We start from the raw sequence: 13,166 nt of genomic DNA on the forward strand, positions 1-13,166 counted from the left end.
AAGTAGCCAAACATCAGCCTAAGAGACTGTCTGACTAAGGTAGTCTGACAACAGACAAAAAAGTCTGGCATCAGACTACTTAGTCTGATATCCTACTAAGGTAGTCTGACATCAGACTGAGGTAGTCTGACATCCAACTAAGGTAGTTTGACATGAGACTGAGATTTTTAGACTACTCGACTAAGGCAGCCCGACATCAGACTAATATAGTCTGACTAAGGTAGTTTGACATCAGACTAAGGTAGTCTGACATCAGACTATAATAGTCGGACTAAGGAGTCTGACATCAGACTGAGGTAGTCTGACATCCAACTAAGGTAGTTTGACATGAGACTGAGATTTTTAGACTACTCGACTAAGGCAGCCCGACATCAGACTAATATAGTCTGACTAAGGTAGTTTGACATCATACTAAGGTAGTCTGACATCATACCATGGAGTATGACAACGAGTTGATGTAATCTGATATCAGACAAAGGTATTATGACATCAGACTAAAGGTTTTGACATCAGACTAAGGAATCTGACATCAGAGCTAGTCTGACATTCGACTGAAGTTGTTGGACATCAGGAATTTGACTTCAGATTAAGGTGGCTGACATAAGGCTATGGTTGTCTGACATTAGACTAAGGAGTCTAGCATCAGACTATGGTGTATGACATGCGACAAATGTCGTTTGACATCATACTAAGGAATCTGGCATCAGACTAAAGAGTATGGTATCAGACTAAGAAGTTTGACATCAGCCTAAGGTAGTCTAACATCAGTCTAAGGAGTCTGACATCAGACATTAAACCAAGGTAGTCTGACATCAGGCTAATGTGGTCTGTCATCAGACGACTGGGAGTAGTCGATGCCTTTACTGCTTCGTTCTGACTAATTAATAAATAAATACACATTATTATTATTATTTTGATTTTTTATAGAACACATTTATGGAATATATTTTTTGTACAACCAAATTTTTTAAAACTAAATTTCAATAACATCTTAATTACTAAAATTAATTAATATATGCCTTTAACATTATACGCTCCAAACATTTTATAGTCCTAATTTCTAACATCCGCTAAATTATAATTTTATTTCTCTTGCTGTTGCTGATCCACTGTAACACTGGCATTTTCTGGTGGCGATCCCGGAGTTCGTATAGCTGTTGGTGCGACAACTGGTGCAGCCGGCTCCATGGTGTACATATCCCTCAGCAGTCGTGCAATGGGCACATTACCAATTGTCTCCTTAAAGAAGAGACTTTCAATTGTACAGGCTCGTATTGAACGTAGTGAAGGTAGCAGCAGTAATAGTCTACCAAATCTTGTCGCTTGACGTGGATAACGTATGCGTACATGATCGGAGAGAATACACTGGGCTTGATCTTGTAACATTTCAACCGGTTGAATATCACACAGCCCAGGAACTTCAGGGGTGAACAGGGCAATCGCCTTCATGCAACCCACTTCACTGCCATCGGGGGCAATTTGACGAAAACGCAGTAATATATCTTGTAATGTTTTCATTTCCATATCGGTTGTTTCGTCTTGGGGTAAACGTTCTTTGATCATGGCCGATTCGAATATGGGATTCAGATCCAACGGGGTTATCCACTGGGCGAGGTTAAGGAGGAATAGCTCTTTCCAAGATTCCTGAAAGGAAATGAGAAATAAAGGGAGAAAGAAAAGGGGAAAAGTAATTATTAAAAAAAATCCAGAGGTCAATGAAGGCTAATAGAGGCTTCTTAAAGAAGTCTTTGCGTTCGGAAGTATTTTTCGCCTTTAGTAATTATCTTACCTGCAATAGTAATATCTGATCCGTCCTTGATAAAGTTTGAAATGGCATCAAACACTTGACCCACCGTACAGCCATAAACAACAACCTGGCTGTGGTCTCCTGCAACATTTCCCACGACATCAGCCGGGAATCCAAGCCAATTAATTGCTGTGGCAAGGGTGGAAACAGAATGGAATTATGCATTTGATATTGAATGATTTCCTGACATTTGTCAGGACTTAAAAGCAATTCGATGAAACCATTTTGTCGTGCAGCATACAAGGCAGCTGCAGCTTGATGATGTTGTTGCTGTTGTTGAGTGGGAGTTGTGTTGCTGGTAGTCGTTGTAGAGGGAACTGTTGGTGTGGTTATTAAACCCGTATGAAGACTATTGTGATGAATTGGTGGCGTGGTGGTGGTGTTATTCGAAATGGAAGAAGATGGTCTTATTTGTGTAAAAGCTGTGAGGTGAATGGGTGAGTGGTTACGTAGATTGGATGCTGGCGATGAAGCTGGTGATGTTGCACCACCTCCTCCACTATTATTGTGCGAGGTGTTGTGAGACAAATGCATTTGCTGTAAACTTAAATTGCGATTGTTAAATGAAGAGTTGTTGTTGTTGCTGTGAGTGTTTGTTGTATTGTTGCTGCTGCCACTGCTACTCCGGCTAAGGCTATGTGGCAAACTATTTAAAGTTATGGGCGAATCGGATGCATTGGTGTGCTCTGCTGTGTTATCCCCAGGTGACAGTGGCTCCTCTTGGCCTTGTGAATGATAACCAGGCGATAGTGGTGGTGGTGTGGCTGAGGGAGTTTCAGTTTCCACATTAACTCGAGGCGATTCCGCTGAATGCAAGGAGGAACGACCACCCACCGATGAAATCGATTGTATGGATGCCGTGGGCGATGGTGAGGAATAATTATGAACCATGGTGGCTGCCTTACTATAGAATTCCAGGCTTGTGCTGCTACTTGCGGCACCATTGCTACCCGCCGACGAAGCATCTCCACGACTGTTGGTTAAGTCATAGGTGGCCACAGGAGGATTGGCAAGAACCGTTGATGGTCCCACATGGCCACCAGAGGCCACTTGATTATTGTTGTTGTTATTACCCGTCAAACTGGCAGCAGCAGTTGATGACAAACCCGGCAATTTACCTGTGGCCTCGGCAATAAGATTGTGATGCATGTGAGGCAAGAGATGGGATGGAAAGGGCAAGGGTGGTGGTGGTATATGACCACCATTTGCCCCTGGATGACCAGGATGATGAAAAGCCGTGGGATGACCAGCCGCTGCATGATGAAAACCTCCAGGATGATGGGTGGATATGTGCGAAGTGTAATTAAAAGAAGCCGAAACATTGGTTACCAAGGAAACCGGCAAGTGGCCAGCATGTGGATGATAGGCAGCATGATGTGGTGCCAGGCCATTCAAAGGATGATGGCCATGGTGGTGATGATGATGAGCGCCGGGATGTTGATGTAACTGGGGATGGAGTTTGGGTTTGCGGGGACCACGTTCATGTTGAACCGCTGGAAAGAGGAAATAACAGAGAAAAATATTCGTTAAAAATTCACGCTTATTAAAAATAATTTTTTTCAAAAATTCTTAAAAAATCAAATCTTACTAAAAATATTTTTTTTTTTCAAAAATTCTTAAAAAATCCACGCTTATTAAAAATATTTTTTTTAAATATTCTTAAAAAAATTCCTAAAAAAAATTTTTCAAACATTCCTAAAAAAATCCCTAAAAATAATTTTTTCAAATATTCTTAAAAAATCCACGCTTATAAAAGGTAATTTTTCACATTTTCTTAAAAAATCCACGCTTATTAAAAGTAATTTTTTTCATTTTCTTAAAAAATCCACTTTAATTATAAATAATTTTTTCAAATATTTTTAAAAAATCCACGCTTATTAAAAATATTTTTTTCAATTATTCTTAAAAATCCACGCTAATTAGAAATATTTTTTATAAATATTCTTAAAAAATCGACGCTTATTAAAAATATATTTTTTTTTTCAAATATTCTTAAAAAATCGACGCTTATTAAAAATATATTTTTTTTTCAAATATTCTTAAAAAATCGACGCTTATTAAAAATATTTTTTTTTTCAAATATTCTTAAAAAATCCACGCTTAATGAAAATAAATTTTAAAATTGTTTAAAATATTCTTAAAAAATCCACGCATATTAAAAATAAATTTTAAAATTGTTTAAAATATTCTTAAAAAATCCACGCATATTAAAAATAAATTTTAAAATTGTTTAAAATATTCTTAAAAAATCCACGCTTATTAAAAATAAATTTTTTAAAATTGTTTTAAATATTCTTAAAAAATCCACGCTGATTAAAAATAAATTTCTAAATTTTTAAAAATATTCTTTAAAAATCCACGCTTATTAAAAATAAATTTTAAAATTGTTTAAAATATTCTTTAAAAATCCACGCTTATTAAAAATAAATTTTAAAATTGTTTAAAATATTCTTTAAAAATCCACGCTTATTAAAAATAAATTTTAAAATTGTTTAAAATATTCTTTAAAAATCCACGCTTATTAAAAATAAATTTTAAAATTGTTTAAAATATTCTTTAAAAATCCACGCTTATTAAAAATAAATTTTAAAATTGTTTAAAATATTCTTTAAAAATCCACGCTTATTAAAAATAAATTTTAAAATTGTTTAAAATATTCTTTAAAAATCCACGCTTATTAAAAATAAATTTTAAAATTGTTTAAAATATTCTTTAAAAATCCACGCTTATTAAAAATAAATTTTAAAATTGTTTAAAATATTCTTTAAAAATCCACGCTTATTAAAAATAAATTTTAAAATTGTTTAAAATATTCTTTAAAAATCCACGCTTATTAAAAATAAATTTTAAAATTGTTTAAAATATTCTTTAAAAATCCACGCTTATTAAAAATAAATTTTAAAATTGTTTAAAATATTCTTTAAAAATCCACGCTTATTAAAAATAAATTTTAAAATTGTTTAAAATATTCTTTAAAAATCCACGCTTATTAAAAATAAATTTTAAAATTGTTTAAAATATTCTTTAAAAATCCACGCTTATTAAAAATAAATTTTAAAATTGTTTAAAATATTCTTTAAAAATCCACGCTTATTAAAAATAAATTTTAAAATTGTTTAAAATATTCTTTAAAAATCCACGCTTATTAAAAATAAATTTTAAAATTGTTTAAAATATTCTTTAAAAATCCACGCTTATTAAAAACAAATTTTAAAATTGTTTTAAATATTCTTTAAAAATCCACGCTTATTAAAAATAAATTTTAAAATTGTTTTAAATATTCTTTAAAAATCCACGCTCATTAAAAATAAATTTTAAAATTGTTTTAAATATTCTTTAAAAATCCACGCTTATTAAAAATAAATTTTAAAATTGTTTTAAATATTCTTTAAAAATCCACGCTTATTAAAAATAAATATTAAAATTGTTTTAAATATTCTTTAAAAATCCACGCTTATTAAAAATAAATTTTAAAATTGTTTTAAATATTCTTTAAAAATCCACGCATATTAAAAATAAATTTTAAAATTGTTTTAAATATTCTTTAAAAATCCACGCATATTAAAAATAAATTTTAAAATTGTTTAAAATATTCTTTAAAAATCCACGCTTATTAAAAATAAATTTTAAAATTGTTTCAAATATTCTTTAAAAATCCACGCTTATTAAAAATAAATTTTTATATTGTTTTAAATATTCTTTAAAAATCCACGCTTATTAAAAATAAATTTTAAATTTTTTTCAAATATTCTTTAAAAATCCACGCTTATTAAAAATAAATTTTAAAATTGTTTAAAATATTCTTTAAAAATCCACGCTTATTAAAAATAAGTTTTAAAATTGTTTTAAATATTCTTTAAAAATCCACGCTTATTAAAAATAAATTTTAAAATTGTTTAAAATATTCTTTAAAAATCCACGCTTATTAAAAATAAATTTTCAATTTGTTTAAAATATTCTTCTTATTCTATTTTAATTTTCTTTTCAAATATTCTATAAAAATTCACGCTTATTAAAAATAAATTTTAAAACAAAAAACATATGTTAATTTCTCAACATCTTATCATTATTTTCAAATTAACTTTGATTTTCAAATCCAAATCCCAGACCTCTGCCCTCCTCCTCCACCTCAATACCAAAGATAAAAGAAAATCTTAAGAAAACGCAGCTTATCATTACAATTTTATGGTTGAATAGCAACTTACGAAACAAATTTCAAGGAATTTGGTAGACACACAATTCACTCCATATCCCCACCTCCGCATTACTTAGATTCCCGCACAGTTTCTTTGTCAATGTAAAACTGGGGTTGATTACTTGGCGAATGCTGACTTTGCGCAACAAAATTTCCGCACACCAGCGACAATTTTATTACCACCCACATCTTTGCTCTTTGCCCCTAAAAAAAGGCGGAGAAAAGTTCACACACAGCGGCACCACACAAAGAGACTTTGTTTGCCTTTTTTTCAACAAAAAAAGAAAAACAAATCAAAATGGCGCTGAGGTTTGAGTTTTTGATTTTTCCCACTCTCCCTCATCATTACTTTCTTTTAAGTTCAAAATTTGCATATAACTTAGGCAAATGTTTGGCTCTTCCAGGGCGTTGATGTGGAGTCAGAGAGGGGAAAGTGAGAAATGGAGCGCAACTCTGATGGCAATTTTATGTCTATGCAAATATTGGCCAGAGGGAAAACTTTTTAATTTTTCCTTGATTGAAAATACGAATTTTTGCCAGCAAAAAAATGCGGGACAATGTTTGACAAAAGCAGAAAAGTAAAGACGTCTTCCTTTTTAAGGAAGCATAACCTCAAAATAACCTTAGAAGTCATTAAGATACATTTTTTGAAAACAATAAAGAAAAAGGTCTTCGTTGGCTACTGAAAAGGAATGATGTGGGGAACTTTTAATTCCAAAATAAAAGATTCGGAATATCTTCATAATTATTAAAATTGTTTCAAACAATCTTTAAAAATCCACGCTTATTAAATATAAATTTTATTTTTGTTTCAAATATTCTTTAAAAATCCAAGCTAATTAAATACACATTTTTTTCAAAAATTTACTTCAAACATCATTAAAAATAAATAAATTTTATTTTTTTTTTTTTTTTGTCAAATATTCTTTAAAAATCCTCTCTTAATAATAAAGAATTTTAAAATTGTTTCAAATATACTTTAAATATTCACGCTTATTAAAATAAATTTTAAAATTGTTTCCACTATTTTATGGTGGAGGATATAAATATACGTACATAACTTTTAACAGATTACGATTCTTTAAGGCCGGGAGTATGTACAGTTTTGTAGACACACAGTTTCTAATTTGCAGTTCGTAGATTATTTACTGTTTATTCCAGAACTGCAAGAATCTGCTAATTTTTTTTTTATTTTCGATACAATAAGTGAGCGAAATCACACGAAACTTGATTGCATTAAAGAAGCAAGAAATAAACTGGAGCTTGCCACAAATCTGCTCTACTATGATTACTGTAGGCCAGAGGAATTGTAACGAAACGCCGATCTGCAGGGAATATTTAAAAATCTTTGCAATACTCTCAGACGCTTGGAAAAACAATACTCCATAAAAATATGGGCCAAATAAAAAAATCGCTCGACGGCATTTTTAAATATTGGAAATTTACCAAAAAGTTTTTACATGCCAAGACTTCAAGCAATATTTGCTAATATACCGCCATTGGATGTAAAAAACTTCTATCAAAATTATTTTTACTTACTCAAACATAGATTCCTAAATTCCGTATTTGATACAAAAAATCGCTATCATGTTATGGCCATCAAGGGCCTATATTCAACATATTTGACAAGATCCCATTATAATCTGCAGCGTAATATGCTGGCAATACCTTTTGTTATGTTACAACCACCGATGTACAGCAAAGCCTATGATCGCGTATTAAAACTATCATATGTGGCTTTTCAAATGGCCTTTCATTTCTCAAATATTGGGAATCTTGGTTTTAAATATATGGGTAGAAAGCCGTTTTGGCCAATTCGCAGAGAAACTCAGTGTGCTAACACTATTGGAGCACTATTCTCTAACGTGGATTTTTTTTAAAGAATTTGTTCTCAAGCGTGGATTAAAAAAAAAAAATTATAAAACGAGGATTTTTTTAAGGAATTTTATGCCGAGCGTCAGTTTTTTTTTTTGAAGCTTTTTTTTAAAGAATTTTTTCTCAAGTGTGGATTATTCTAAAGATTTTTTCTTAAGCGTGGATTATTCTAAAGATTTTTTTCTTAAGCGTGGATTATTCTAAAGATTTTTTCTTAAGCGTGGATTTTTCTAAAGAAATTTTTTTAAACGAGGATTTTTCTAAATAATTTTTTTTCTTAATCGGGTATTTTTTTAAAGAATTTTTTTCCCAAGCGTGGATTTTTCTAAACAATTTTTTCTTAAGCGTGTATTTTTCTAAAGAATTTTTTCTTAAGCCGGTATTTTTAAAGAATTTTTTCTTAAGCGGGGATTTTTCTTAAGAATTTTTTCTCAAGCGTGATTTTTTTTTTAAAGAATTTTTCTCAAGCCTGATTTTATTTTTAAAGAATTTTTTCTCAAGCGTGATTTTTTTTTTTTAAAGAATTTTTTCTCTAACGTGGATGTTTTTAATCTTTTTTTCAAAGGTGGATTAATATAAGCGTAGATTTTTCTAAATTTTTTTCTTTAGTGTGGATTTTTGTAAAGAATGCTTCTCAAGCATGGATTTTTTTAAAAACTTTTTTCTCAAGCGTGGAGTTAAAAAAATCTCAATTTTGGATTTTTTAAAAACTTTTTTCTCAAGCGTGGAGTTAAAAAATCTCAATTTTGGATTTTTTTAAGACTTTTTCTTAATTGTGCATTTGATAAAGATTTTTTTTTTAAAGAATTCTTTCTCAATAGTGGATTGTTTTAAAAAATGTTTTCTACAGCGTGGATTTTTTTTAAAAAAATTTTTCTACAGCTTGGATTTTTTAAAAAAAAAATTCTCAAGCGAAGTTTTTCTCAGGCCTGAGTTCTATTAAGAATTTGATCTCAATTGTAGATTTTTTAAAGAATTTGTGGTTTTTTAAAAAAAAAATTTTGTTCAAGCGAGGATTTTTAAAAACAAAATTTGAAGCGTGAATTTAAAAAAAAAAAATTCAATCGTGGATTTTTTAAAGAATATTTTCTCAAGCGTGGATTTTTTAAAGAAATTTTTTCTCAACCGTGAATTTTTTAAAAAATTTTTTTCTCAAGCGTGGCTTTTTTAATGATTTATTTCTCAAGCGTGTTTTTTTTTAAAGAATATTTACTCAAGCCTGGATTTTTTAAAAAAAATGTTGTCAAGCATGAAATTTTGATGAATATTTTTTCAAGCGTGGACTTTTTCAAAGAATTTTTTCTCAAGCGTGGAATTTTTAAAGAATTTTTTCTTAAGCGTGGATCATTTTAAAGAACTTTATCTCAAGCGTGGACTTTTTTAAAGAATTTTATCTCAAGCGTGGAATTTTTAAAGAATTTTTTCTTAAGCGTGGATTATTTTAAAGAATTTTATCTCAAGCGTGGACTTTTTTAAAGAATTTTATCTCAAGCGTGGACTTTTTTAAAGAATTTTTCCTTAAGCGTGAGATATTTTAAAGATTTTTTTTAAGAAGTTTTTCTCAAGCGTGAGATATTTTAAAGAATTTTTTCTCAAGCCTGGATTAATTTAAAAAATTATTTCTCAAGCGTGGATTATTTTAAAGAATTTTTTCTCAAGCGTGGATTATTTTAAAGAATGTTTCCTCAAGCCTGGATTAATTTAAAAAACTATTTCTCAAGCGTGGATTATTTTAAAGAATTTTTTCACAAGCGTGGATTATTTTAAAGAATTTTTTCTCAAGCGTGGATTTTTTTAAAGAATTTTTTCTCAAGCGTGGATTTTTTTAAAGAATTTTTTCTCAAGCTTGGTTTTTTTTAAAGAATTTTTTCTCAAGCGTGAGATATTTTAAAGATTTTTTTAAGAAGTTTTTCTCAAGCGTGAGATATTTTAAAGAATTTTTTCTCAAGCCTGGATTAATTTAAAAAATTATTTCTCAAGCGTGGATTATTTTAAAGAATTTTTCCTCAAGCCTGGATTATTTTAAAGAATGTTTCCTCAAGCCTGGATTAATTTAAAAAACTATTTCTCAAGCGTGGATTATTTAAAGAATTTTTCCTCTAGCGTGGATTATTTTAAAGAATTTTTTCTCAAGCGTGGATTATTTTAAAGAATTTTTTCTCAAGCCTGGATTAATTTAAAAAATTATTTCTCAAGCGTGGATTATTTTAAAGAATTTTTTCTCAAGCGTGGATTATTTTAAAGAATGTTTCCTCAAGCCTGGATTAATTTAAAAAACTATTTCTCAAGCGTGGATTATTTTAAAGAATTTTTTCACAAGCGTGGATTATTTTAAAGAATTTTTTCTCAAGCGTGGATTTTTTTAAAGAATTTTTTCTCAAGCGTGGATTTTTTTAAAGAATTTTTTCTCAAGCTTGGTTTTTTTTAAAGAATTTTTTCTCAAGCGTGAGATATTTTAAAGATTTTTTTAAGAAGTTTTTCTCAAGCGTGAGATATTTTAAAGAATTTTTTCTCAAGCCTGGATTAATTTAAAAAATTATTTCTCAAGCGTGGATTATTTTAAAGAATTTTTCCTCAAGCCTGGATTATTTTAAAGAATGTTTCCTCAAGCCTGGATTAATTTAAAAAACTATTTCTCAAGCGTGGATTATTTAAAGAATTTTTCCTCTAGCGTGGATTATTTTAAAGAATTTTTTCTCAAGCGTGGATTATTTTAAAGAATTTTTTCTCAAGCCTGGATTAATTTAAAAAATTATTTCTCAAGCGTGGATTATTTTAAAGAATTTTTTCTCAAGCGTGGATTATTTTAAAGAATGTTTCCTCAAGCCTGGATTAATTTAAAAAACTATTTCTCAAGCGTGGATTATTTTAAAGAATTTTTTCACAAGCGTGGATTATTTTAAAGAATTTTTTCTCAAGCGTGGATTTTTTTAAAGAATTTTTTCTCAAGCGTGGATTTTTTTAAAGAATTTTTTCTCAAGCTTGGTTTTTTCTAAAGAATTTTTTCTCAAGCGTGAGATATTTTAAAGATTTTTTTAAGAAGTTTTTCTCAAGCGTGAGATATTTTAAAGAATTTTTTCTCAAGCCTGGATTAATTTAAAAAATTATTTCTCAAGCGTGGATTATTTTAAAGAATTTTTCCTCAAGCCTGGATTATTTTAAAGAATGTTTCCTCAAGCCTGGATTAATTTAAAAAACTATTTCTCAAGCGTGGATTATTTAAAGAATTTTTCCTCTAGCGTGGATTATTTTAAAGAATTTTTTCTCAAGCGTGGATTATTTTAAAGAATTTTTTCTCAAGCCTGGATTAATTTAAAAAATTATTTCTCAAGCGTGGATTATTTTAAAGAATTTTTTCTCAAGCGTGGATTATTTTAAAGAATGTTTCCTCAAGCCTGGATTAATTTAAAAAACTATTTCTCAAGCGTGGATTATTTTAAAGAATTTTTTCACAAGCGTGGATTATTTTAAAGAATTTTTTCTCAAGCGTGGATTTTTTTAAAGAATTTTTTCTCAAGCGTGGATTTTTTTAAAGAATTTTTTCTCAAGCTTGGTTTTTTTTAAAGAATTTTTTCTCAAGCGTGAGATATTTTAAAGATTTTTTTAAGAAGTTTTTCTCAAGCGTGAGATATTTTAAAGAATTTTTTCTCAAGCCTGGATTAATTTAAAAAATTATTTCTCAAGCGTGGATTATTTTAAAGAATTTTTCCTCAAGCCTGGATTATTTTAAAGAATGTTTCCTCAAGCCTGGATTAATTTAAAAAACTATTTCTCAAGCGTGGATTATTTAAAGAATTTTTCCTCTAGCGTGGATTATTTTAAAGAATTTTTTCTCAAGCGTGGATTATTTTAAAGAATTTTTTCTCAAGCCTGGATTAATTTAAAAAATTATTTCTCAAGCGTGGATTATTTTAAAGAATTTTTTCTCAAGCGTGGATTATTTTAAAGAATGTTTCCTCAAGCCTGGATTAATTTAAAAAACTATTTCTCAAGCGTGGATTATTTTAAAGAATTTTTTCACAAGCGTGGATTATTTTAAAGAATTTTTTCTCAAGCGTGGATTTTTTTAAAGAATTTTTTCTCAAGCGTGGATTTTTTTAAAGAATTTTTTCTCAAGCTTGGTTTTTTTTAAAGAATTTTTTCTCAAGCGTGAGATATTTTAAAGATTTTTTTAAGAAGTTTTTCTCAAGCGTGAGATATTTTAAAGAATTTTTTCTCAAGCCTGGATTAATTTAAAAAATTATTTCTCAAGCGTGGATTATTTTAAAGAATTTTTCCTCAAGCCTGGATTATTTTAAAGAATGTTTCCTCAAGCCTGGATTAATTTAAAAAACTATTTCTCAAGCGTGGATTATTTAAAGAATTTTTCCTCTAGCGTGGATTATTTTAAAGAATTTTTTCTCAAGCGTGGATTATTTTAAAGAATTTTTTCTCAAGCCTGGATTAATTTAAAAAATTATTTCTCAAGCGTGGATTATTTTAAAGAATTTTTTCTCAAGCGTGGATTATTTTAAAGAATGTTTCCTCAAGCCTGGATTAATTTAAAAAACTATTTCTCAAGCGTGGATTATTTTAAAGAATTTTTTCACAAGCGTGGATTATTTTAAAGAATTTTTCCTCTAGCGTGGATTATTTTAAAGAATTTTTTCTCAAGCGTGGATTATTTTAAAGAATTTTTTCTCAAGCGTGGATTATTTTAAAGAATGTTTCCTCAAGCCTGGATTAATTTAAAAAACTATTTCTCAAGCGTGGATTATTTTAAAGAATTTTTTCACAAGCGTGGATTATTTTAAAGAATTTTTTCTCAAGCGTGGATTTTTTTAAAGAATTTTTTCTCAAGCCTGGATTTTTTTAAAGAATTTTTTCTCAAGCTTGGTTTTTTTTTAAAGAATTTTTTCTCAAGCGTGAGATATTTTAAAGATTTTTTTAAGAAGTTTTTCTCAAGCGTGAGATATTTTAAAGAATTTTTTCTCAAGCCTGGATTAATTTAAAAAATTATTTCTCAAGCGTGGATTATTTTAAAGAATTTTTTCTCAAGCGTGGATTATTTTAAAGAATGTTTCCTCAAGCCTGGATTATTTTAAAGAATGTTTCCTCAAGCCTGGATTAATTTAAAAAACTATTTCTCAAGCGTGGATTATTTAAAGAATTTTTCCTCTAGCGTGGATTATTTTAAAGAATTTTTTCTCAAGCGTGGATTATTTTAAAGAATTTTTTCTCAAGCCTGGATTAATTTAAAAAATTATTTCTCAAGCGTGGATTATTTTAAAGAATTTTTTCTCAAGCGTG

General features: G+C 29.0%; 1 protein-coding gene across 1 annotated transcript in view; it reads right to left on the reverse strand.

Annotated features, from left to right (window-relative positions):
* Positions 1 to 1,083: 1,083 nt before the first annotated feature.
* The window catches only part of LOC141392215 (protein dissatisfaction-like), an 85,998-nt gene continuing 73,915 nt past the window's right edge, over positions 1,084 to 13,166 (reverse strand). The window contains exons 4-6 of the mRNA XM_073965169.1: positions 2,848 to 3,300; positions 1,790 to 2,772; positions 1,084 to 1,644 (exon numbers count right to left, since the gene is read on the reverse strand). Coding sequence (XP_073821270.1) covers positions 1,084 to 1,644; positions 1,790 to 2,772; positions 2,848 to 3,300 — 1,997 coding nt within the window. The remainder of the gene's footprint in view (positions 1,645 to 1,789; positions 2,773 to 2,847; positions 3,301 to 13,166) is intronic.

This window comes from Musca autumnalis, unplaced genomic scaffold (assembly GCF_047663935.1).
Source record: "Musca autumnalis isolate F117 unplaced genomic scaffold, ASM4766393v1 scaffold_2, whole genome shotgun sequence".
NCBI lineage: Eukaryota > Metazoa > Arthropoda > Insecta > Diptera > Muscidae > Musca > Musca autumnalis.